Below are 26,682 nucleotides of genomic sequence, written 5' to 3'. Positions count from 1 at the left end.
GACTCCGAGTTTACGTTCTTTGGGGAGGGTGTTTATGGTTTTCGGCAGAAGGATCCTAAAGTGGAGGTCGAGTGCCCTGTGCTGAGAAGGCTAGCGCTAACGTAGCTAACCAAGTAACCAACCTAAAAGTTGTATGTCGATATCACAGACCTACGACGAACGTAACCAGTCGACGGCCGATGATGTTGTGGCGAGGCTGAGATATTGTCGACGAGGCTATCGAGAAGTGATCAGAGAATAATATTGATTGATGTATGTGGCAGGGAATCAGGGAACCAGGAGAATGATTTAGTAAGGTCGAATGGAAGAATGACATGACAGCAGCGGCAAGTAGCAGCCATTCCCGCAGCAGCAGCAGCGACCAGGCCATACCAGGCCAGGATTCATTCGCTCGTCTTTTGAACCAACGTCAATGCACTGCATGCACGAACATCAACATGAACGACTAACAGGGTATCACGGCTTAATCGCATTGTATCCACAGCTTCAATATATATGTACATGTACATGGAACAATTCTCAGGTAGTTAATCCGAAGCTACCAGAATTTGTCGCCCGATCCAAGGATCTCTCGCATCTCCTTCTCCAGCCGACGTCGCTCTCTTTCTGCGGCCTTCTGGCGCTGCATTTCGTGGCGCTGCTTGACCAGCTCCATCGACCGTCTTCTAGATTCCCCGCCATCTGCCCAGGCCCGCTGCATCGCCGTTCCTTCAACCATCAGGCCATCTTGACATCTAAAATCCCTCTCTCTCTCTCAAAGTCAGAATTTCTGTTACACTGTCCATAATCTCAAGACCGGGGAGGGAGGGGAGGGATTCGTTGGGTTTAACCTCCAGAACCGTCTTTCAATCTCCCAACAGTTAACACCGGCATCACCCAGATCCAATCCCGTCCCGCTCAACATCCTCACGACCTGACAATCATACTGCATCATCTTTTCCAGCACACATTCCTTCTCCAACTTGTCTATTGTAATCGGAGAATTGGTCACTTTGGTCGACTTGGCAGTATAGGGACTCGAAGTGGTAGTCGTCGTCGTATGAGCTGCAAGCCGGGCAGGCAGCTCTGATGCCGGGAACTTGTCGAGCGGGAACGACATTATGGCAGCCGGCGCCAGACGGTTGAAGACCGTTAGCGGTCGTGGTGGTGGTGGTGATGACAATGGAATAGGGAAACGACTGCTAATGGAAGTTGGTAATAGTGAAGAGACTCTCTCGAATGTAAGATAAGATACCAATTCCTATTCTATCCACCCACCCTCACCATCACCATCGTCGTCGTCGTTTTTTGAATCCTTTCCACCGTCGTTTTTGTTCGAGAATGAAGAAGGGAAGAAGAAGAAGAAGAAGAAGAAAGAGAAGAATATCTGACAGTAACCCGCAACCGACTGACCGTTTTCTTAGCTCCTCAGCGACATCCAACTGACTGCCCAACACCACAACACATCCAGTGGTTTCCTCAATATCCCCCAGATCGATGCTCTTCTTCGTCCACATTTACAGGACCATCTCCACAACCAATCCATCGCACAAGCACATTCACAGCATCCCGTTGGATCCTTTGATATTCCTTCAGATGATGTTCCGTTGCCTCGTGATAAACCTGCCATCATTGAAATATCCTCCAATGGCAGCGGTACAGGCAAGACCCACCTGTTATATTACATAACATGCGTGGCATTACTCCCTTCCTCGTGGAACGGGATAAACCTCGAAGGGAAAGAGAGTGCAGTTGTTTTTATCGATTGTGATGGCCGTTTCGATATCCTTCGCTTTTCAGAGGTCATGGAGTCGTATATCGAATCACGCATCTCGCTGGCAATTCAGTTCTGCGAATCCAAACAGACTTCGGCCGCAAAAGATCCTATGTCTGAAGATATTCCTGATCCTCCTATATCTTCGCAAGCCGAAGACGAGGAAATCAAGGAATATTTGACGTTGTTGAGTTCTATAACTCCATCTGATATCGTCGAGCTCGCAGTCTACTGCCTTTCTCATTTGCATGTATACACCCCAACATCCTCCTCCCATTTTCTAGACATCCTTTCTTCGATCCCAGAATACCTTCTCTCTTCCCCTTCTTTCTCTTCACAAGGACTTCCCCTATCATCTGTGATAATAGACGGTATCTCTGCCTTCTATTGGCTCGAAAGAGCCTCGTCAGCATCGACGACCACCCCTTCTATGGTCTTCTCAGATGCAACAACCTCACAATCAACTTCAGCCCAAGACAAGAAAGATGAAACAAACCAGCTTCCCCAGAAGATAATAGAAGATGATATGGAACCAAAACTATCTTTACAAGCCCGTTATGATCTAATAATCTCCCATCTCCTCACCATAACCGCCCGGTTCAACAATAACACAATAATCACAAACACCATCATCCCGACTAACTCCTCACATCCAATATCTCATAATAATACACCAGTATACCCTCGTCACCTACCGACGTGTTATACTTACTCACCCACCTTTCTAAGCGCGAGGATTATATTGTCAAAGGATGTGGTGGCACCTTTTCATGCGGATATAGGAATTTTGGAGGCGTACAAGGAGAGAAATATGAGGATGGAAGTGGTCAGAAAGGCTGGAGTCAGTGCTTGGGTTGAAGGGGCTGGGGTGAGAAAAGGTGAGGTGGGGAAGAAGAATGGTGGGTGGTTTTGGTTCTGGATTGGGGAGGACGGGGTCAAGGTTGGTGCTGAAGATGATGATTAGATGATTTGTCGACGCTTATATCCTTTGACATCATATATACTTTCCTTTTCTTTGGATAGAATAGAAGAAAGTAATAATACTTTCGGACAGGACTACCTTTGCCTAGACGCTAGACATGTACTTTTATCATAGAAGACTCTAATACCATGGAGGTTTCAACCCTCAACCTCTGACAGATATTCATTATAACTCACACCCTCGATACCGATATACCATAGTTCTTGAGAATACGACTATTAGCTCATCTTCTACTACTATTATCGTCAATATATCCTCTCCATAAAAAGAAAATGTTCAATAGATCGTAGATTCACTTTATCGGCATCTCCCCGCAATCACACCATACCCCCCCCTCACTCCCTATAATACATTCATAAGAAGTGATATTCTCTCACATCGACTTAATCAAATCCACGATGTCGATACACTTTCATAATGCAATGAGGCCGAATGACTTCACCCACCATACTACATCGTGGGAACTTTGATATCAGGATTTCAAACTTTATCTCTCCTTTCGTCACACTTTATATTCCAAATCGAACAGTTCTAAAAATTCTAAAAAGGTCGATCTGCATGCATGATTCAGGCACCTTGATTATATTAATATTATTAATACCCGAACACTCGTGAAATCCTTCCTTATAATGAGCATTTCGATCTGAAATTCAAAAAATCAAAACTTAGATGTTTAATTAAGTTTTGTTTCCATCGGCGAGAATCTTAAAGATCTAAAAGTCAAATCGGAATAAGAAATCAGCTCCGTCAAAACTTTAGTAAGCGAAATCCGTGATTGACGAGTTTATTTATAATTTATATACTCAAGTAAGTGGCAATGAATTGAAAGTAAACCGTGATAAAAGTAATATTATAATCGTGAAGTTTCCCAGGACCCCGTACGAATTATAAATTAGGTATATACTATTATCTAATCGGTCAATCTACAGATCTAGCAGACTTAACCGTTCTATACATATTAATAAGTTATGTATACAACTTCAGATACTTTTAAAACTAAAAAAACTTTTATAACAAAAGTGCATCTACAATGATATATCTCAGCCTCCCCGCGCACGGTATTACCTACTCCCCGCATGGTCATCACGAAAACCACAAGCGCAGCGCGCCTCACCTGAACAGTTCCCACTGCCACAAGCGCTCGCGCTCGGTATACACCCGAACCCTCATTCAACCTTCAAACTTCAAAAAAAAGATAAATATAGGAAATAAGATAAGGCCTACCAACTTGGAAAAAGGATTCAAGGCTTTCCATCAAAGCAAGAGAAAGAAAGGCACATGATTAGCATATGCTGCATTTAACATTGTCGCACGGGCTACAATCCATTGGACATCCACCGATTACGGATCACAGATCACAGGCAGACAATCCTCATTACATCGTGACTGTACTCACAATTATAATTAATAGCACTCATTCACTCATTCGAAAAGTAACAGTAACAGTGACAATGGATCCCAAACCTACTCCCAAAAAAAGAAGCACCCGAACTTTCGTGAACCATCTAAGTCACGTTGGTCCAAAAAGGTGGAATGACATTTGGGAACTCTCCGCTACCGAACCGGTATTTCTTTATAAATTTACCAAACAAAAAACCCCACGCACAAGCACAAGCACGGCCACCGGGCACTAACCAAACCAAACCAAACCAAACTAACCACGACCGTCGCCCCGTCGCCCGCCGCCGCTGCCGCACGCGGACCACATGCTCTCCTTTGATCCCTCCCCCCACGTTGAAGGGTAAGTGAACTAGATCAGGCCTCCCCCTCGGATCCTCAGTTTTGGGAAGCTAACTAGGAGCCTCGGAGCCTCAAGGAATAATACCGACGACAATTGCATGATAGTGAGCAGCATCATATAGAAGGAACACGAACATCCTAACGTCCAACGTCCAATATCCAATACCGGGGAACCATTCATCCCATGTGGTTTTAAATAATAAGTATTATTGATTCAGATTCATTAAGGAAGCCTTGTACGTTTTTGGTTTGTTTAAAATCTTCCTTGGGAAGCCTTGAGGCTGTTAATATCGTTATATGTCGGTAGATATCCGATGCATGGAGGTGCAGAACTTGATATAGTTTATTCTACCCCTACGCGTATGTCTGTATGTCTGTATGTCTGTATGTAGGTATGACTGAGCCACGGACTACGATCACGAGTTCTCGTAAGGAAATATGGTTTTTGGTTAGTAAACCGGGCTTCCAGATTTGTTGAGATGTGGGATGAAATGTTCATCCGCTGTTCCGAAGTCTCGGAATCTTTTTTTTCTCTTCTACTTCTTCGCTGGCAGGCAGACATGGAAGGCAAAGGCCAGCCAGCATCATCACCAGCATCACCAGCATCATCATACTTCCCCTTCCCTTACATTGCATTACAGTCGAATATGCATCGAAACTACCAGCAAAAAATGACCAAAAAAACTTAAAACAAAAAATGACCCGAAATCTGATTTAACGTTGCCTACATAATGCATCAAAAAAAAAAAAGAATAAAAAATAAAAAATATTATATTATATTATATCTCTCAGAATATCCTCGTATGCTTCAAAGACTATATGCATCATTCCCGCATCTACTATACCAAATATGACAGAACATGCCCATATACATGTAAGTACACATAACCGAACACTTCACCTGACGTATAAATCTACCCCTCCGACTTGAATTCATACTTCAACTTTCGCGAGCTCAACGAACTTTTTTCGGTCCTGTTATGCATGTTACCCCTCTTTCCTTCCCCCAAAGAGTTTCCCACAAATACTTTTCAAAAAAAACCCCGACCCGCCTTGCTGGCTTGCTTGCTTGCGCAAGATAGATAACCTTTTTACTGCGTATCTATGCAAGCAATATATGCAAAGAGAAAAGGTCATAGGTTAGAAATTATGGCTTCATGCATTTCGGCATCATGCACCATGGGAACCCCGGGCGAGTCGTCAAAAACGATAACTGCAACAGGGATCCGGTTTAGAAATACTTACTTCTTACATACAACGTACAGCTTGTTAAGCGGTTTGTTGGAAATTTAGCCAGCGATATAGCTGACTCGTAACGTTGTTCATCCTTTTTCATCCGAACTCGACTGGAATGAAATTCCGTCTATCTATCGATCTATTCCAAACTAGTATACATGCCACTGAAACAAAGAGAACCGTCGAACACTAGCTAAACCGAACGAGCTCATGAGCACGAGGGTAATAGGGAAAAAGGGTTACCAAATTATGTAATGAAATCCTCGTGGAGGTGGGTGGGAGGTTCATTAAATCTTTTCTATCCATACGGTCTAGGAATAATAATATTCTGAGGATTTTCACTCTCACTCTCACTCACGAATCCTAGATCAAGACTTTTTTTTAAATTTTTTTTAAATTGTAAATTGTGCAAATTTGTAGATTTGTAAAATAATATTGTATCTCGAAAAAATCGTCCTCGAGATTCCTTGCATTTCATTCTTCATTTCATTCTGTCTAATCCTAAATCCTAAATCCATCTCCCCTCGATAAAAGAGGTTTTGATGTTATATGCCCGCTAGCTCGCTTTCTGATCGCTATTCTAAACAAGAAACGCTTTGAGGACTTCTAAAGTACACTGGTATCTTGCTCAACCAACAATTCAAACGATTCAAGCAATTCAAAACAAAGAAACCGAAAAAGACTTGACAATAAAAAGTCGAACTCTGGTTCAAAAAAAAAGGTCAGGCCATGTTGCTGTAAATATGTAGGCCGCTTGTCGAAAACAAAAAACAATCAGATAAAACGAGGGAATTAAACACCTCGTCTTCATAAAGCAAAATGAACAAAAAGCTGAAAAACAACTCCAACTGTCAAAAGACCAAAGCTCTATCGAACAGTGTATAGAAACTTTAAGGTTTTTCAAAGACCAACTAACCGACCAACCGACTCTGAAACCCGCCTCGCCTCGTCTGCTCCGGAGAAGCCTGGAAAAGTTGAGCTCTCCGGTGATTAAAAAGATGTAGAAAGGTTGAGAAGTATATAAAAGAGAAAATAACTCGAAGGAAGAGAAAAAAAAGGAACTTCGTAAGTATGTATCAAGAAGTATTGGGAGTAATGTCGACCGAGAGAGATTCGAACGGTAAAAAAGACAATAGTAGATGCCGCCGTAAGGTATAACGCCGTGGAAAAAAAAGACAAATAACCCCCTTAATGAACTGATAAAAATCAAACTGGCACTGGTTGATATGGCGGCCTTGAGAGAGGAAAAAAATGCTGAGAGTAATGAGTGCAAAAAAAAAAAAAAAAAAGACTGTGATGTTGAAATTCCGAATATCCTCCCAATTAAACATTTGTAGGTGTCGATGTTCGTCGGTATAAAACCATATGTGCAATGAAAGGATATGGAGGGACCAGCTGCCCTCTTCTAGGTGTGTAAGAAAGGACTGCTGATGGGAAACATGTATATATATATTTAGTATAGGATTGATACTTCAGGATTGTAGAAGATGTATCGTTCAATGTATGCCTTCAAAGCACATTTTCGGTCTTCCCTGACTTTGTCGATGGGGAAGCCTGATCCGATGGCTAGCTCTGCATCGAACTTGCGAGCCATGGAATTATGGTTGAGAGATAGGTAGGAGAAGATGGTATCGACGAATTCGGTGTCGACTTCTGCGTAGTCGTCCTCACCGACGGAAGGGACGGTGAGATCTGTGGCCGATGACAGATTTGTATCGAGGGATCCAAACGATGTTTGAGTCTTAGGGAAGAATTCAGATGTTTCCGAAGGCTCGATGTCAGACTTTGAAACGGGGATTTCGAAAGTAGTGACTCTGGGAGAAGGAACGAAGTTCGGTGTCATGATGTGACGTGGCTGAGGAGTCCACAGCGAGGTTGGCATAATCGGCTTCCGTGCCTGGGTGACGGGGTGGTCATCCTCAAGTTCCTTCTCCCAAAGAAGTCTGGCTTTCTCCAACTCTCGTTCCTCTTCCAGTCTGGCTCGTGTCCTTTCGTCAGGAACGTAGTTATCATCGATCTGATCGAACTCTGGCAGAAAGTCGACGGTGGAGTTTCTTCTGAAGGTAGCTTCGCCACCGATATCAAACATGGCATCGAAGTTTATCGCGCCTTTTTCGATCGGCTTACCAACGGCATGATGCCGGGATGGAGCCATATTCTCCGGCGGTACCGAAAGAGGAGCGACGTCGAATAAGATTTCCTCCGTACCTTCTTCCGGAGTGTGAATCATGGATACTCTAGTGGATGATGTTGCAGAGGCAGGTGATGAGCAGAGGGAAGGACAATACACAGATTCCCGGTCCGAGAATAGATAATTGTTCTCCCGATTAGAGTACCGTACTGTAGAGATGGGCTGTGGTAGCGAAGCAGCCAATTGCTTTAGGGCATCAGATGTTAAGGGAACGTATTCAAGGTCGTCCTGGGGCTCGTAGTGGCATGGTGAGCAATCGAACTGGTCAGGCCGCGGCCTGGGAACGAAGAGTAGAGACATTCTTTCTTTATTTCTTTATTTCTTTCTTTTCGTTCTTTGTTCTTGGTTTGAGCCGAAGTTGGATGAAGAGGTGCACGTAGATCTAGGGGGGATATGTATAGATTGGAATATAGATAGATGGATGGATGGATTGGATAGTCGATGATCACGATTGAGAAGGTTAACGTTCTAAGATGTGAGCACGTTGACCTAAATTTGGAGATGTGTTGTCGGTGTTGTTGTTATTGAAGTGTTGACAGGTTGACAGGGGATGCAACACAGGTCGAGATATGTCGAGCTGACAATGCAAAATAGTTTCTTGGATAGTTGAATGTCGAGGATGAATCGAAATAATATTCTATGAACTTGAGATGATGTTAACAAGCTTCGTGAGAGGAAGGGGTAAGATTGATATTTAAGAGTTGAGAGGTGTGACTGAAGGTTTCCCAGCAGAAAAAGAAAAGAAGAACTAACTATCTAAGGTACATACAATGTACAGTACTATGGGGGAGGGGGGGAGCAGCAAGTTGCAATGACTTGGTGACCTCAGATATGTATGCAATTTGGGGTCAACCGAAGAGTACCCAGCACTTGCGCGCTGCACTCGCACTGCACTTCGGCGTATGAAAATTCAGACTTGAATGATTGGCCCGAACGGAGCTCCAGGCCCCAAAAGGTGTTCGGTTCTGATTCAGGCCCAGGTTCCGTGTGGGAATAAGAACTTGTCTGGGGGCACTGGCAGGCACTGACAGGGAAAGCGAGGCTGGCCAGAAAGTTGGGGGTGCTCCAATGTCAGGCGCCCTTCTTTCTCTCCCACACCACACCACACCACACCACCAAATTAAAAATGGAGTCCCAGGGAAGGGAATGCCATGCTTTGGTGCCAAAAGGGTCCCTCCGGAGGACCCTTTACATTGTGCTTCAAAAAGAAAAGTGAAAAAAAAGGAATACGGCTGTGGACTTACTCCGTGATTGTGTACCAATTTGCCTTTTCCAGGGCGCGCACAAACGCCGAAAGCCAAATTCTGCACCAAAAAAAAACAGGTCGCCCTAGCGAGACTGCAGAACAGTGAAAGAAAAAGGCTCCGTGGTCTGTTGGCCGGATTGTGTCTGACTCTGTAGCTTTTTACCACCGTCGTATCCGGCTTTTGGAGATACGTCGGCCGGGTCGGTGGTAGTCGTAGTAGTCGTAGTAATAGTAGTAGTAGCAGTCGTCGACGTTGACGTGTGTATGTATAATAATAACAATCGTCCCAAATTCTTATTTCTTGTTTTTTTTTTTCTCTTTGAATCAAAAGGGTCCGGTCTTATCCCTCGTACGGATCCAACGGGTATATGTATGGTCTTGTCTTTGTAATTGTATTTTTAAGCTTAACCGCTGTATAGATGAGTATATGTATGTGGATGGCGATGGAGAACAAGATCGAGAGAGAGGCGAATTTGTTATAGACTGAACAGCTGAATGAACAAATGCCCCACAGATAGTCAGCAAATCAATTCTATTCAAAGTCAAGTCTCGTGCGGGTGCAGATGCGAGGAAGATATAATAAAATATAATAAAGAAATCATCTAGACCTTGGGCACCGAGGTTCTGTCCTTTGCAATGCATATGCTTGAAAGAGAGAGGCAGACGCAAGCCGGCTGCGATGCTCGACGTCATGGAAGTCAAAACATCGCCCTGAAAACAGCACAAGCAGACTCAACCTTCCATACCACAACGAAATCCCATGCAATAAGCTTGCAATTATCCTACTGGATGAGGATGGATGGATGGATCTATGGAATGCTCGGTCTTTCCAATCGAAATCAAATCCGTGGGCATGGCCATGGGAATCAATCAATCAATCAACCTAGCCTGGCGAGCCCGGCCTGGCGAGCCTGTGATTGTCTGTAACTCGACTCGACTCGACCCGATAGTACGAAATACTCGCTGACATGATTGTCGGCCGTTCAGGTGTCCGCTCGTCATGACGTATGTGCATACGGCTGCTGCGTTATATTTGGTTCTGGCACCGTTTTTTTGCCTTCTGGCACTGGGCACCTGGCCTGCTTTGCTTCCCCTTTAAGGCTTGAAGGTTCAGGGTCCTGTCCTGGCCAGCCTTTTCTGTCCATCGTTTGGAACATCATCCGCAATTTCGCCTAAACATCCATCGCGCGGCTGTTTTCCTGTAACCTCTCATCATGGCGTTTGAGAGACTCATCTGGAAATTTCACGAACACTCGTCTCGCTATTAGTCCGATGCCGCGAATTTCAAACGAGAATCGATTCTCTCTCTCGCTTTCTCTTTTTGCTCTCTTCGCCATGTTTTTGTCTTTATAGACTGATGAATTCAGGATATATAAAGTGCAACTAGCAACGATGCGGGTGGGAATGGAGGCTTATGGCGATATCAATGGAGCGCGGTGCAACGGGTGAGGAATGTGGTGATGAATATAATAGACGAATCTGAACGTTCACGACGTGCGCGTGGGGGGGGCAATTGCGAAATAGTATGTACGATATGCATGATATGATATGGTAATTTGAAGACAAGGAAATAGGTAACAGTATAGTATCACCCAACCTACCCTTTGAATATTGTATGGATCTTTAAGACAAGCTTTAATAAAGACAGTTAAGTTTTGACGTCGAATGGAATTCGGATGCGACGACACGATATTCCGCACAAAGCAAAGTCAAATCACCAATAGCACCAATTTCGGCACAAATCAATGTTCAGTTTCACTTTGGCAAAATACTGTTATATCAGACTATTATAACCCCACAAGCAAGCCCTAGCCGGTGTTTCTTTTCTCTTTTTTTTGATCAGCTTTGGTTGCGGAAATGTTATGTTGTCGAATCGGTACTTGGACTTCTGATGTCTCGTAGTCAGATCCGAAAGGCTTGATTGTAGCCTTCTTCGGTCGCAAATCTGCTGACAATATTAACAGTCGACTGATTCGGTCTCCGCGCACGGAATAAGGATCGCGGATTATATATCTGTCTATGGCAGGAGCCAGGATCCGATTCGTATCGATGCAGGATCGATGTCTTGTAAGCAGACGCAAGTCGACAGTACGATCGATAATAACAATAACCACCACCACCAATAATAGCACTTTCAATCCTTCGCACACTTTCCGTTAATTTGTTTCTTTACCTTTTTTTTCCTCTCTTGAGGCTCCCAAGTCGTCGTCGTATTTTATTTTATTTTTATTTTATTTTATTTTATTTTATTTTATTTTTGATTGAAAGGTGGTCCAAAGTTGAAATAAAATCCTTGAATTTGAGAGGATGCCTTTCAGGCAAATTCGCTAGAGAATCAGGAGACTTTATGTAGAGCAATCCAATCCATACCACCGTGTACCATGGAGAACTCCTGAAATCGCTTGCGCTTGCTCCCTCGCAAGCCATCAAAGCCAGTGCCCGGGCCAATAACAATATCTCGATATGGATTTAGTGTGGAGCTTTGAGGTTGGTGTTGAGAAATTGGGCTTTAGGACAAAGGCCGACGGCAACAGTCCTCGCCATACAATGACCTTTGTGCCTCCACAACCTCGAAACACCATTCGCTGGAACCTCAAAAGGTCACAGGAAGAAGCAACCACGCAGGAACCGATCTCGTAGCCCGGGACGAAGCTTGCCTGGCTTGGGTGTGCTCCTCTTTTAGTCTTGCGCTTCGACAAACCAGACCAAAGTCGTTTTTGACAGCCCGGCCTCCTCCAGAATGCATTGATCCCGGCAATCGATCTTCTAGCGCCATGCAAGCAGAACAACCATCTGCACGGTTGTTTTCCTTCCCTTCTTCCTTCAACAGGTTCTTTCCAGGATTAACTTGCTTCTCCGTGGGCTCGACCCCGCCGGCGACCTCCATTTTGTAGACGCCTTTCACAAGACTTGCAGATGGTTGTCAACATCCTCGTCCATGCCATCTGCACCGAATCCATGTCAATGCAGCTGTTGCCCCACGCATCCATCTTCTTCGCGAAGAGGCAACTGATTGCTAATTTTTTCAATTGGTCCAGTGCAAGTTCAAGCATTTCGCAATCGCACTTCCCCTTAGCTCCATGTGCCGTGAAAATTCGTTCATGGGAGCTCCGTTAGACGTTATCATACAACGTACATACATAGGCACCACCCCTTTGCTTGCTTAAAGATACGAATTGATTTGAGATCTAATTATGAATCTAGATGAAACATATCGACCTTCAAAGCAACTAAAAAGATTATTCTATTTTTTTTATACCGACGCTAGGTCTGATAAATATATTTCTCCGACGAAGCTGAAGCATGCTTCGTAGCGCCAGAAAAAAAATTGTTTGAATCAAGTTTCAAACCGGACATAAGATCTACGTAATGTCATGATGAACTCGGATATTAAAATATATCTTATGGCATTCTGGATCTTCGATAGAAGCTTGACTATTTAGCCGCAATAATCCACCGTCTAAGCTTCGTTTTACCTAGTATCAAGCCTACCAAGACATTCCATTTGTGAAGCCCTTAACCCAGAGCAGCCAGTCTCAATCTAGCCATCTTGAGATCACAATCTTGATAAATTACCCAAAGTTACCCAAAGCGGAAATTCGCAACCTCACACACAACGAACGATCGATAATCGACATCGAAGCAAGGTTGTGAGATGTAAGGCGACATTCCTTTATCCGTTTCAAGGTGAAATCAACCATCGCGGACGTTACGATATCTCCTCTCGCTCCGTTGCCGAAGGGCTTCATGTTCGCTGCTTCAGAAGGAGGTGGATGCAAAAGAAGAAATCCCCCCACGCCCAGCAATTCCAGGTTGCCCCAAGCTTTCCCCAGCCAACTCTAAATGGAACGTGCAACCCCAAACAACCACCTGCTCCGTAATCAAATATCCCTTTTTACGACATTCACAGCTTCAATTGCTAAGCCGAACAGGACCGAATTTTGAGGAGTTCCCGTGTTAAGAATACGGTAGGAACGGCACACGCATACTACCCATACTACATACATGCTATGTAGGTATCTCCGCACTATCCCGTGCCGTGATACCCATTTGACATTCCCCGAAATTCTCATTTACTGTCCCGAAGCGAAAAAGAAGGTGGACACCGAAAAAAAGGATTGGGAGGAGCTGGTCTGGTTTTACACATCTTGATTTTCACCACATCCCACTTCCCCGGATGCGCGTGAGTGGACGGCCTGTTTGGCGAAAGGAGCACGAGCACGCGAAAACCCAAGGGAGAGAGACAGAGAGTGCTTGCTAATTTATCCATGTCTCATTCATTCCTTTCCCCGCTGACTCTGGGGGTTTTCGAGAAAATAAGGTTGCAGGACCGACTGGTTCGGACACACACGAATGAACGGAGCGCCTCGAATATCACGTAAATCAGACACCTCTCTGAGAAAGCATCCCCACGCGAAGGGGTATGCTTGACTCTCGCCTCTTTTCCCCACAAAATATTATTAGGCGACGACGGAGAGCTGAGTGTGTGTCATGATTCGATACCCAAATAACGTATCTCCAACTGTTTCAGAAAGCTTTCATAACAGCGATGGCTAAAAGATATTACCAGGGCGACATCCTCAGGAACAGGAACACCAACGTTCTCATGCGATATTCAACCTATATCATCACATCTTTAAAAACCACTTTGTGATTGCTTCACAAAAATCACATCCGTTTAGCCTGAAGCTGTGGAACCCTGAAGATCCCCAAACCCCAAAGAGAACAAAAAGCGAAATCTCACAGCGAGCTCTCCCGGAGCTCCAACTGACCGGTTATCTATCAGGCGATCTCAGAATCTCGAAACTCAAATCTGGCAGCTCAACGGTTTATTCCCAAGAAATCAATCACTCGAAGCGAATTGCAATTGCGCCGCGCGCACCATTTTGGTTTTCTACCAGCCATATTATTGTTATTAACCCAATCAACCATATCGTGTGACCACTTCTCACAGAAGAACATAGAGGCTAGTTATATGCAGAAGCCCAAGCATAATTCATGCATCATGCAAGCCGCAGACACCACCTTGCTCCTCGGTCAAGGCGTCTATCCAATGAACCACCCCACGTCCCCGAGCTTTCTTTTGTCATTTGAATAAGAAATCTACAACATCCAAACAAAACGAGGAAGAAAGAAAAAACACCAAGAACAAAAAAGGAAAGAAACAAAATACATACATACTTCAAGTTACTGCAAGTATGTATGTCAAATTCACCAAGGAATCTTCTGATAGGTAATATACCTAGTTACAGATAAATAAATAAATTCTTTTTTTTTCTTTCTGGAAAATAAAATACTCCGATTCGAGAGAGATAGCGGTTTCCGTTGATGCAAGTTATATCGTAAAAGAACAGCCACAAGAAAACAATGGCTAGAGATAATGTACGGTGACAAAGCCTACGTATACTACGTATCTAGATATATGTATATGCGATGCAACAAGTTTTGCCTATTGCCAAACTCCCACCCCTCCTGAAGGGAGAGGAAAAAAACAAGAGGAGTGAAGCTTTCCCCCCTGGCCTTGATGTTGGCGACAGGTTGCAGTCAGGAATAAGCCGTCTTCGAGGATTTGTTATATTATTTTTTTTGATAGCTGAGAGTTACCAGAAACTTGAAAAGTAAGGCGACGCCTCCTCCTCTTCCCAAAAGAACCCCGAAGGTAAAAGCAGGCGAGAGCCGGTGTACCCGCCCCCGCCGCCCCCAGTGGGATTTTCGCATTCAGGAATGGATACTCGAGCTGAGCTTCTCGAAGCAGCTGACTTTGCATACATACGTACTTACATATACGAATGGGTTGGATTTGTGTTGAATTGTGTAATTCGATATAGTAAACAGAACCCCAATATATACTTAAGCGTATACCTGTCCTCCGCAAGAACAAAGGAAAGAAAGGCTGAATTCGGGTATTACCTTTTCCTTTACATTTACCTTTTAGTTGCGGATTTGACTAAAACAAGAAACACGGGATCTCTTGGGAAGGTTTTAAGGCGCATGGCATGTGGCTCGGTTTTGCCAGCTTTTGATACATAAGTAGATACCTCGACATCTGGAGTATTTGCTACGTACACCTCTTTTGCGTCGGCGCGGAGCGGAGTTTAGAAGAAGTGTAGTGATACAGGGCGGATTAAACAACCGGCGGTACGTACCAGCAGGAATATCGCCTAGCCGGTATACCGGTATTGGTATTTCGTCTATTGTTTCTATTAGGCCCCCCGGGGTACTATCGGTGTATATAATTTCTTAAGGAATGCAAATGACCGAGCCCGCCTGGTATGCAGTTAATTAATTGATTGTAATTGGGTTTTGTAAGAACCCCGGCGAGGGCGAGAGGTTGCGTCTGATATATGGCATGAATGAATTAATTGAACTTCGGGGAGGCCAAAGAGTAGATCGGTATAAAATCAAGATATCACAAGTTTGAAGTAGCCAAGATCAGACTTCGAGAGGCAAATATAGATTTTTCCTTCCGTGCAGAACAACTTAGCTATCAGTGGCAAAGCAGACCCTTGAACGAGTACAAAGCTAGAAGATCTAGAATTCAAAAAGGTCCTAGCTAGACTTGATGTTAAGATCCTTTGGCCAATATAATCAATCTATAGCTATCGTCAACAACGATCGAATTAGGAAATATTCAGGTTTTTGCAGATGTCGATAAAGAAATCCAGCAAAAGAGCAGAACGGAACAGAACAGAACAAAAAAAAATATTACCTAAAAACTCGAACGGCTGAAGCATGTCGAAACCTTTTTTAATGCACGTGTTAGCTGTCAAAATTTTGAAGCGCCCCGCTATTCCAATTGCAAAATGCGCCATACTTATCGATATAAAAAAAGATGCAGACTAGACTTGTGAGGGGTTTTTGAAACAAACAAGTCAGCTTCATCCCGCTAAAGCCCTCGACATTCGACGAACGGGATACTAGATCAAAAAAAAAAAAGCGATATGGTATCATCAGAATCACAAAAAGGAGTAGTAGCAGTAGCAGTATTTCTGCCAGCTCGACGTTCTCGCACTTTCTCCGAACCCCTCAAGGCATCTGCCCGCTGCTTACCGTACCCTCCTTCTTCTATAATTAATTATGGTGTATGTACATATCTTTTGGCGGCTCCACTAGACTACAACCGACTGATAAAGTAATACTGCAACCCGCTTAAAAAAAATCAAGCTTAATGCAACAACCAGGGGCATTTGCAGGTCGCCTTTTGCAGGTGCATTACATTTACACTTACATTTACATTGCAGCCTGCATCTTGCCTGGTTGCATGGTGCACCCGGGTTGGAGAACATGGGTTGCACGAGCCGTTCGACCTAGAATAACGGGAGAGGATAGTTATCGTACTCGTATACTTTTGAAGGCGAAGGGGAAAGGCACCAATGAAATAACGAGATTGGATTACGGAATTTTTGTTTGCTTGGTGGTGGGATATATCCGCCAATATAAAAATACAAACTTCTTATTGTAAATTTGTTAGTTAAGTTGAGTACTGATATAATTTACCTTCCGTCTGAAAATATTTTGGAGGCGGGATATATGCACCAAGTTCGGCTCGTGATTTCCATACATATCGTGCGTGTGCGGGAGAAGAGGGGTTTCAACCCGAACGCGAACTCGAATACAGTGTTTTTTTTTTTTTTTTTTTTTTTTTTTTTTTGATAATCGGTTCTACAAATATTTTTATTCGCGGGTTTTAGTCATTCGGGATCTTCCATCTTATGGTTTTCACCAAAGTGGTTCACAGTAAGTAGTGGTGTATGTTGTATTATATGTGCGATATGCTCTGCATGATATATGAGACTTTTATCGTTACAAGACTGAAGTGTGATTGATTGTTTTTTCCGACCAATAGCACTATCGTACGGCGGGCCAGTGGAAGAAGAATCATAAGTTACACATGTGATAAAGCTTGACGGGCTATGGCTGATATGTATATTACATGAGCTGAGATAGGAACGTTGGGAATCTGCCATCGGGGTTCGAAGCGAGGCCCGTCTAAAGGTTACGGGCCGCTCCCGTGCGTGATCTAATTATTGAGTACACTAGATGTACGGCGTTAGATAGGAATTCCTAGGCTATAGTGCTTATCAAGGTACAGTCCCGGGAGGCTAATACACGAGTTCAAATCAAAATATAATAACTTTATCTATGTCAGTACTCGTGCATCAATTACTCGTTATCTTCAAGAGGGTTATATGGCTATACACACAACATCGGGCAATTATATTATAGAGCCTTTGAAGATCCGGAACTAGAGATACCGGTTTCCCCCAAGGGAGGCAGAACGTATTTTAAATATTTGAATCAGTATCGGCAGCCGGCAAAGCTAGCTAATCCTAAAATCTCAACCTTACAACTTATAATCTTTTACAATCTGATTCATGGACTTTGATGTTCAGGAATTATAGTAACGCAGATTTACTTTTACATACTCCACATGCACACTCGCTCTGGTACTTCCACTTCTGTATTTGCTTTCAGAATTGGCAATACATACCAATCGGTCGCCTCCACTAGTTACCTATATCTCTACAGGCTAAGTTAAAATTAATAGCCATGTAAATGAAGAAAAGTTAATCGGCGAATTTGCGAGCCCGATATAAATATACCACATAAATTCTAATAACCGCACCGGACTAACCCCGAATCCCAATAACTTGAATATAGCTGTTAATTCACTCACAAACATACAGATCGTGTATCCAATTGATTCGAATGTGTGCGGTATATTATGAATGCACCCTTCATTTGTGGCTTTTTGGAAATTGGGCAGTGTTACACAAGCCTTTTCAAGCGATAAATTTGAGGTTGTAGTGGTAACTAATTAAACGCCACTTGCTAGTTGTAGATACGTTCGTTGAATCGTGGGTTCCAAAGCCCTCCGTGCGTGTGGAGGCCTTGTTTTTAGAACAGTGACGATTAAATTTGGTCTCTTTGTGTGGATTGTAGTTTAATTTGGTAACTTCAATTTTATCGTGCATGCATGTGTATGCGGCTAGTATATGTAATTTGCAATCATCCTTTGAGTCGAGTCTTGACGTACAGATAAATTTTAAAAGCGGATTAGAGAAATATGGCCTTTGACCTGGGCCTGGGAACTAGCTGAAACTAAATCGGAAGTCCGGTCCCGAATCTTCTGTTAAATCCTCTCGGGAAGATAGCCTGGGTACGAGACCACGTATAGCTATGTATTTCTATAATTATAAAAACCAATTCGTCGGAATGGCTATGCGTGGGATCCTCGAGGTCCAACGGTGATTCAGGTGAGAGAATATAAAAATAACAGGTCGAAGCGATATAAATTTGAATGCATATTAGTGGAGATTCTGAAATATTATTATATATAACTGTATCAATATAAAACTGGCTAAACCACGAGCGTCTGCCCGTGTGGATGTTCCTGTGCCTTAAACCGCCTGCAATTCAACCTGCTCCCTCGCCCCCGCCTCGTGCTCCCTAACCTCCTCCTCCCAAACCCTATCCACAACCTCTGTAATAATTGCAAAAGCATTCCTCAAATCCTGAACCTGTACCGCCGGCGCTCCACCCACAACTCTAATAGCCGTAATAGCCTCCTCGCCTTTCCCCAAAACCGTCTGCGTAATAAATATTTTCCCTTCCTTATTAACCCTATCCCCAACCTTCCTCGTAACCTCATTACACCTCCTCTCAAACTCCTTTTTATCATTCTCAACTTCCTTTGCTAGCTTTGGTGGAGGATTCACACGGAATACGTTTAACGCGAACGCAGGTTTTGAAACAAGTTCATACCGCTCTTTATCAGCCTCCAATAACTGCGTAAAGGCTTCACCACCTGCGATGCCATTTCTAACATGTGCTCTAAGTCCTTCGACTCCGAAAGTACGAGTCACGAACCACGCTTTAAGACTTCTAAACCTCCTACCCAATGGGATTTGCCAGTCTCTGTAGTCGGTGACTAACCCGCGGTCACTGTATTCGTTACGTAGGTAGGCCGGGGTAATACTTAGGGCGTCGATAAGGTCTCGACGACGTTTGACGTATAGACAGCTGCAGTCGAAGTTGGTGAGTAACCATTTATGCATGTTGAAGTCGAAGGAATCGGCGAAAGTGGGGAAGATGCTGGGGATGTGGGAGTATTCTGGTAATACTAGAGCTGCACCGGCGTAGGCGGCGTCAATGTGAGCCCAGATTTTGGGAGTAGTGGGGTGGGTGGTGTGGTATGTTGAGAGGGTGGCGGAGATAGAGGCGAAGTCGTCGGTTGCGCACGTTGGGGTCGTTCCTGGAGGTTAAATCGATTAAATCAGTACTGTGACCAGAGGATATATAACCATATATATATCTTGTAGTAAATAGTGAGGGGGAGACAAAGCGAGGGGGGAATAATACTCACCGAGAGTAACAGTGATATAAAACGGCACTAAGCCTTTACTTTCTAAATCCTCGATCTTTTGCTTCACTAACTCGCCATTGAGGGCATAGTCTCCAATCTTGGTTTCGATAGTCTGAAACCTAACACCCGCAATAATCGCCCCTTTCTTCGTAGAACTGTGCGCCTGGTCACTCCCTAACGCTACCATCCTCCCTCTTAACGTACACACTTTATCTTCAATTTCATCTTCACTAAGACCTTCTTCTGCCCATCTTTCCTTGCTTCTGGCAATGTATCTGTCCCGTGCCGCTACTATAACCGTAACAATGGCTTCTGATGCTGTGCCGTGGATTACACCACCGCCTTCGCTGGTGGAGTGGTATTCTTCTGGCAGGTTGATTAATTTGGCAACATTGTCTAGGACGATTGTTTCCAGCTCTGTGACTGCGGGTGAACATTGCCAGTTGAAGGCAGCACATGAGAATGCAGCGGAGTACATGTCACCCAAGATACCGGGGAAAGACGAGTTGGATGGGAAGAATGCGAGGAAGTTGGGAGATTGCCTATATTATTCATTCATTATAAGATAGAGTTAGTAAACTTTTGGTTCATCCTCTCAATATATTCAGTGATTTTATTGTATTGTATTGTATTGTATTGTATTGTATTTTATTTTGTATTATGTTTAGAAGTGAATGTAACTTACCAATGTGTCATCCCAGGCATGATCTTTGCCTCAATATCCTTTTGGATATCTTCCCATTTCTCACCGGTCTCTGGGATTCCCTGTGGGAGTAGTTGACGGAGATACCCGGGCTCGACATCGGAGAGTACTCTTCTATCGCGAATGTTATCGTAATAATCGACGACTTTTAAATATTTTCAAATTTTTATAAAGTTAGTCCCATGTCAGATCCCACGAAACTGTTTAAACGGTAAAAAACAAATAAAAGATAGTAGTAATAACTGAAGTGGATATGAACTCCCGGAAACCGGGGAACCAGGGTTGGGTGAAAGGATATCAAAAGAGGACAAACTTTGATCGATAGCCGCATGCGCAGCCTGTCTAAATTGCGAAGAATCCATGGCTCCGGGATTTCTTAAGTCGTTTTATAATTTATTCCTTTTCCGAGGGAGTTATTAATATCTTTTGGAATGTTGTGTGGGAGGGAAGGAAACGGTTCTAGTTGGTTGGAATAACTATTGCAGAAAAATATGCGCAGCGGTGACGTCCAGCTCGCTAACTTCGAATTGATCGGATCCGGATAGTTAAGTAGCTAGCTTTTGATGCAGAAATTATCGATTAGGAACGATTGATGTTTTTACGTGCCTTTATAACGTAGTACCGTTGAATTCGAAGACAATGGGACGGCTATCGAGGGCTCCAATTCTATATGATAAGGTAAGAAAGTTCCTCGGTGTTCTCCAGATCCTTCACTCGTTATCACAGGCCCGGGACGGGTTAACGGCAAGTCTAATCGAGAGCTCTGTTCGGCCGTAGCTACCTAGCTAGCTGTTCGCTAGTCTCCACTTCAATAGACCGAGTTAAAGCTGTTCTGGCGGATTAATTAAGGTTATCGACGGATTGTCATGGTCAATTGTATTTTATTCTTCACTGTGTCTATTTTACTGGGGAAATTTAAAACATCTCGGAGGTTTATAGATATCCATATCTATCCGTATGATATCATATCATATCATGAGTTCAATCGAGGTCGTACTGTACTACAGCTCAATCTATCACGACAATCAGAAAAGTCGGAACAAACAAAAGGACAGCTAAGAAGCTCTTATCCGAAATCGGGCCGTCGCATGATACCCATCACACGCCCACAAAAAAACAAGCCGAACAGAAAAAAGGTGCTGCAATCAATAAACTCTTTGAAATCAAGGGAATCCATGTCATCCTGAAACACCACAGCGACGTCTTATTGGTCCACTCAAACAGGAAATTCTCAAATGTGTTGTTTTTGCGGTGTGTAACATGAGATTTTGAGGGGGGAAAGCTCGACGTGAAGTTCAAGTGAGAGTTGGAGATTTAAAATATTTGTATGAGAAGTATTGAAATTTTCTATAAAAAATCGGATATTCTGGAAGTTTGGATATGAAAGGACCTTCGTTTTGAAGTAGACCCTGGTTTGTCCAGTGAATTTGGTGAAATTTTCGTGATATCGTGGAAATATATGGGATTCAAACCTCCGGAAAGAAGCTTCCTCGACACCACAGTTTACAACAATACCCCGCTTGAGAAAATGGGCTGCGAATGGGATATTAGATAATCACTAGATCCTCTTGAGGGTATAAAAAGAGTAAGAAGAGTCTTTCCATCTTGTTACTACTTGATCCTTTCTAAATATTCTGTCTATTGAATTATCTTTTTGATTACTCTATTCTGAAGTGTTTTGTATTTGACTTCCGCAGAACTCAACCTCCTTTTTTTCTAAATTCTCCTCTCTGAGAAAATTATTCGAACAGACTACTCCCAGAGCTTTGAAGTCAGTCATTACCCCTTCCCTCTTCTTAGAAAATCTATAAAACTTCTATCCCGCTGATATTTTACGGGTATTCATATACATATGATTAGTTTCCTTCTCTTTCATCAATTTTTAACTTCTTCAACCTTACGAGAATTCGACGTGAAAATTTCCACTTCGGCCCCTAAAATGCCACCAAGGTATTCCTCACCCCCTTCTTCTCTATATCTACTATGGATAATACCCATGCATCACTGCTTCTCTATCATATACATATATACTCACCTTATCCCTTTTAATTAACAAAACTTAGTTACATCCTAACCACCGGCGCAACTGGCTTCATCGGCGCACACGTCGTCTCCCACCTCCTATCTAAGGGCATTCGAGTCCGTGGTACCTACCGTTCCCAAAAGAAAGTCGATGTGATTGTTTCCCATTTCCGTACCCTTTATGGGGATAAAGTCGATACCCTCCTTGACTTTGTCTATACGGGAGATCTTGCGGCACCTGGATGTTTTGACGAGGCTCTAAAGGGGGGTATTGATGCGGTTATTCATTGTGCTAGTGTTAGTATATACCACTTACCCTTCTTCTTCTTCTTCTTCTTCTTCTTCTTCTTCTTCTTCTTCTTCTTCTTCTTCTTCTTCTTCTTCTTCTTCTTCTTCATGTCAAGATATTATACTATATTATACTATCTGCTATTGCTCATATTAGAATAGCCTTCAATACTAACGTGAATTAATATATACGTGTATAGCCACTAAACTTCACCCTGACACCCTCCGAAATCATCAACCCCGCCATTTCCGGTACAAAGTCTCTATTGGCATCAATAACCGCTACCCCTTCCGTTCAAAAACTCGTGGTCCTATCATCCTTCGCCGCAGTTGTAGACGAGTTTAACAAAGGACTAGGTCCCGACGTCGAATACACTGCTAACGATTGGAACCCAATCACTTACGAACAAGGGATGTCTGAACTAAGGTATTCTTATCTAGCTTCTAAGGCGTTAAGTGAGAAGCAGGTTTGGGAATGGAAGGGGAAAGAAGAGGAAGGTGGAAGGGTTGGGGTTGTTAGTTTGTGTCCGCCTTTGGTGGTAAGTACTTACCTACTGTCCTTCTTATGTCTATATATTCCTATATGTTTTGTGGGAGAAGAGAGGTTTTGTTGACTTGAAAGGGATTATCCGATGGTGTAGTTCGGACCGATAGCTCATCCGGTGGAAAAGATCTCGGAGCTGAATAGTAGTAATGCGGAGTTATGGTTTTTGACGACGGGGTTTAGTCCATTGCCTTTATCTCCCGTTCCTGCATGGTATGTATTTTCTATCTATTCCTACCTACACCTCCCCTCAACTATATTTTAATGGTTACATATATTAATATAATATACTACAGGGTCTCAATCCACGACTTAACCACCGCGCTGGTTAATGCCGCGATAGATGATTCAATCACTAATAAAAGGTATACCATCGCCTCACCACAACCATTCTCTTCCCAACTTGCCGCAGACTCGTTTAGAGAGTTGTTCGAGTGGGCGAAGGAAAGGGTTACTGAGGGTGAGCCGGGTAAGTACCCCGACGTTAGTAAGTTGGAAGGAGATATTGCGAAGAAAGAGTTATTGGGTGGGAAGGAGTATGTTGGGTGGAAGGAGACGCTCTTGGAGGCTGTGGAACAGTTTAAGAAGATTGAAGATGCTGAGAAGGATAAGACTAAATGAAACTATCACGGTTTGTAGACTGGATATCGTAGAGAAACAGAGAGAGATGGGATGTTTTGCTGTTAAGATAGTCAATGACCTTCAAATCCTTCATTCTAAAAGAACCTGATATACTTCTCCATATATAAACACGCAAAATAGGAATAAAACGCCTCCGGAACGCCCTTCCGACTAACATAAAATCGTTTTCTTACTATATCAACTCCACATCCCCCCTCTTCACGGCCTCCTGTACCGCCGAATACCTGATAACATATACATCCCCGGCCCTCATGTCTAGCGTCTCTCCGTTTTCCCATGCAATAGCAACGTTCACATCTCGCACAACTCTTAAGAACACCGCGCCTTCCAAGTCGGGTTCCTCAACCATCGATAGACCACCGGCCGAATCGTCAAGTCTTTTTAGATTGTCCGGGAAGTTTTTGAGAAATGAAGAGAGGTAGAGTTCGTTTAATAGGGCTTGATGTGTTCGAAGGTATGTTTGTTCGGAGGGGGAGAGAAGGTGACGGATTGATGGGGTTGATAAGATGTGGAGGGCGTGTTTATCGATCTAGTTCAATTTTAAAGTTAATACAAATGGAAGAAGCATTTGTGATGAAATCAAGGAGATTTTACCTTCGATATCCTCGTCCTTAGGTAAGATCTTATCAGAAATTTCACACGCTCGAGTTCGGTTTGAACGATAATCAACTGAAAGTTTGCGCGGGGGTCTAGATTCCCTGTTTGATCTTCTATTTGTTCGATCTGTAATGATTTTTGAAAAGAAGAGTAGATTAAGAAGGTAGTGACTAAGGATTAGTTAGCTGAAATCGTACCTCTGAGGGTAAAAATATTATCCGATCAAGGTAGGGAGAGAGAGAGGGTGTTAAGTACCTGTCTTCGAACTCTTGTCATGATACGTTCCACCAGATCTTCCTGACACTGTAGGATTTCAGGCGCAGCTCGTTCATTGATCCACCATTTGAGAAGGTCATCGTAGTCTTTTGCATTCGAGGGAGCATTCTGAGAGTCGAATTCGCGGAGGATATCGTCGATGTCTTCCATTGTTGAGTACTAAGTACCTACGAGGGGGGTTGTAGCTTGGAGGTGTCCGGAGTAAGTTGTGGGGAAGGGAAAAAAGAGGTTTCTGTTGTTGGCGGAGGCGATTTGGCCGAGTCTTGGCGTTTCTGTCGCGGGTATTCCGTCACTCCTCCTTAGACGCTCTCGGACAGACCAACAATCACCAACCCATCGCCACCATCGCCATCACCACCCATCGCTTCGGACCACCCTGTCCAATCCGACCGACCCCCGACCATCGCTGGTGCCGTCCAGGGAGTCATCACTATCTACCGGACCGTTACTCAATCGACCGATAAGAAGTCTCGAAATTCTGGCTGGGACACGCGAACTGATGGCACCGGATATCATGGGCCTCGGCCCGCCATCCAAGAAACGCAGGGTATCGCCCGACGGCGAGGCGGCAGCAGCAGGATCCGCGGATTCCACACGGACGTTATCATCACAATCCCAGCTTTCTGCTTCTCGAAGGAAGAAGTTACCACCGATAGCAAGACAGCATATGCCAGTTGATGCTGCTGCTACCATGCCGCCCAGTATTGTGGATCCGTTGTTGGAACAGTCAATCGCGTTGGTACTCAAGACGTATGATTTTGATGGAGCGACAAAGGTTGCTTTGAATCAGATACGGCAGATGGCTGGACAATGTAATTTCTTCTCCTTCTTCTTCTCCTTTTCAATCGCTGCTCCAGAATAGGGCGACAGAAAGATTGATTGAAAGGAGGGATGGCTAATTAATTGAATGTTCTGGATAAAAAACAGTCCTGCAAGACATCACTACGAAAACCATGACATACTGCGCTTCACAACGCCGAACGCGTCCCACAATCACCGATTTCGAAGAAACTCTCGGTTTATCTGGTTATACCGCGGCCGACCTCGAAGATGAAATCACTCGCTACAGGAGATCGCAAACCTCCTCCTCCTCCACCACCCCCCACCCAGACACAAAGAAGGAATCTGCAATACCGGCTCTCACAAACGGCACAAAGAAAACTTTACCCAAACCCCATATATACAAACTACCAAATCCGGACCCCGCACTACCAGAAGAGCCCTCGCTTATCGACCTCCTCGGTCCGGAACTACTGAAACCTCGGAAACGATACAAACTACCCCCTCCACCCCGCCCTTCGTACATGGCACAGCTCGAACAGGCCAACCCGAATAATCCGAAATTTGTGGCACAGACCAAACCCACGATTACTGTACAAACCGAGAGACCGTATATCGACCCCCACCAGCCTGCTTGGCCTGGTAAACATACCTACGAACACCACGAAGAGGTTCTAGAGGTTGTCAGGGATGCGAAGAAGTTGAGAGAGCTGGCTAGCGAGGAGGCACGACAGAGTGGAGAGACGCTTAGAAAGCTATTGGCGGAATTTAGTAAAGCCTCTACGGCGACTAGGAACCGAGGCGAGACAAATGGTGGGTCGGCTAAGAAGAGTGGATCCGAGATCTACAAGGGAGGGAATGCAAGACGGAAGAGAGATGAGATGTTTGAGAAGACTTGGATGAATGTTATCAAATCTATCGAAGCGGAGAAGGATAAAGCCAAGGCAGAGTTAGAAGAGAAGAGACGCCAGAAGAAGGAAAAGCGAGAACAAGCCAGGAACGGTGCGGCTAACGGGCTGTTCAATGGAGGTAATCTGATGGAGATTGACTTCGATGAGGAAAGTAGCGACGATGAAGCCGCAGAGGCAGTAGAGAAGGAGACACAGATCGATGAGAAGGGACTGTTGGATACGGTGGTTAATTGTGAGAAAGCATTATTTGCGAAGGGAGCGATGCGGAGAGTGATGTTCCGCTGAAAGAAGAGCACTCGGCCATCGGCCTGTTATTCCATTCCATTTTCATTTTGCGGTACCATTTTAGCGGGAGTCGGGTTCTTATTTGGATCTTTCTTTTTTGCATATCTGCAATTGTATTGT

The 26,682-nt window shown here is 43.9% G+C and overlaps 6 protein-coding genes across 6 annotated transcripts; 3 read left to right on the top strand and 3 right to left on the bottom strand.

The window, feature by feature from the left end:
* Nucleotides 1-1,100: 1,100 nt before the first annotated feature.
* Nucleotides 1,101-2,717, top strand: AOL_s00043g755 (uncharacterized protein; the record flags this gene model as incomplete). Its single annotated transcript, XM_011121241.1, has 2 exons — nucleotides 1,101-1,220; nucleotides 1,404-2,717. The coding sequence occupies 2 exons, from the start codon at nucleotides 1,101-1,103 to the stop codon at nucleotides 2,715-2,717; spliced, it is 1,434 nt and encodes a 477-aa protein (XP_011119543.1).
* Nucleotides 2,718-7,164: 4,447 nt separating this feature from the next.
* On the bottom strand, nucleotides 7,165-8,202 carry AOL_s00043g754 (uncharacterized protein; the record flags this gene model as incomplete). Its single annotated transcript, XM_011121240.1, has 1 exon — nucleotides 7,165-8,202. The coding sequence occupies one exon, from the start codon at nucleotides 8,200-8,202 to the stop codon at nucleotides 7,165-7,167; it is 1,038 nt and encodes a 345-aa protein (XP_011119542.1).
* Nucleotides 8,203-18,549: 10,347 nt separating this feature from the next.
* AOL_s00043g753 (uncharacterized protein) lies at nucleotides 18,550-20,579 on the bottom strand (the record flags this gene model as incomplete). Its single annotated transcript, XM_011121239.1, has 4 exons — nucleotides 18,550-19,403; nucleotides 19,515-20,056; nucleotides 20,200-20,362; nucleotides 20,531-20,579. 4 exons carry the CDS (start codon nucleotides 20,577-20,579, stop codon nucleotides 18,550-18,552), a joined length of 1,608 nt encoding a protein of 535 aa, XP_011119541.1.
* A 1,577-nt stretch (nucleotides 20,580-22,156) lies between these two features.
* AOL_s00043g752 (uncharacterized protein) lies at nucleotides 22,157-23,692 on the top strand (the record flags this gene model as incomplete). The annotated part of the gene is made up of 5 exons (XM_011121238.1): nucleotides 22,157-22,167; nucleotides 22,281-22,536; nucleotides 22,728-23,066; nucleotides 23,169-23,284; nucleotides 23,368-23,692. 5 exons carry the CDS (start codon nucleotides 22,157-22,159, stop codon nucleotides 23,690-23,692), a joined length of 1,047 nt encoding a protein of 348 aa, XP_011119540.1.
* A 193-nt stretch (nucleotides 23,693-23,885) lies between these two features.
* Nucleotides 23,886-24,736, bottom strand: AOL_s00043g751 (uncharacterized protein; the record flags this gene model as incomplete). The annotated part of the gene is made up of 3 exons (XM_011121237.1): nucleotides 23,886-24,242; nucleotides 24,308-24,436; nucleotides 24,566-24,736. The coding sequence occupies 3 exons, from the start codon at nucleotides 24,734-24,736 to the stop codon at nucleotides 23,886-23,888; spliced, it is 657 nt and encodes a 218-aa protein (XP_011119539.1).
* A 349-nt stretch (nucleotides 24,737-25,085) lies between these two features.
* AOL_s00043g750 (uncharacterized protein) lies at nucleotides 25,086-26,562 on the top strand (the record flags this gene model as incomplete). Its single annotated transcript, XM_011121236.1, has 2 exons — nucleotides 25,086-25,398; nucleotides 25,514-26,562. The coding sequence occupies 2 exons, from the start codon at nucleotides 25,086-25,088 to the stop codon at nucleotides 26,560-26,562; spliced, it is 1,362 nt and encodes a 453-aa protein (XP_011119538.1).
* Nucleotides 26,563-26,682: the final 120 nt, after the last annotated feature.

Source organism: Orbilia oligospora (genome assembly GCF_000225545.1).
Source record: "Orbilia oligospora ATCC 24927 unplaced genomic scaffold scaffold00043, whole genome shotgun sequence".
Taxonomy (NCBI): domain Eukaryota; kingdom Fungi; phylum Ascomycota; class Orbiliomycetes; order Orbiliales; family Orbiliaceae; genus Orbilia; species Orbilia oligospora.
The sequence above is the reverse complement of the archived record's forward strand: the minus strand, read 5'-3'. Positions and strand labels throughout refer to the sequence as shown.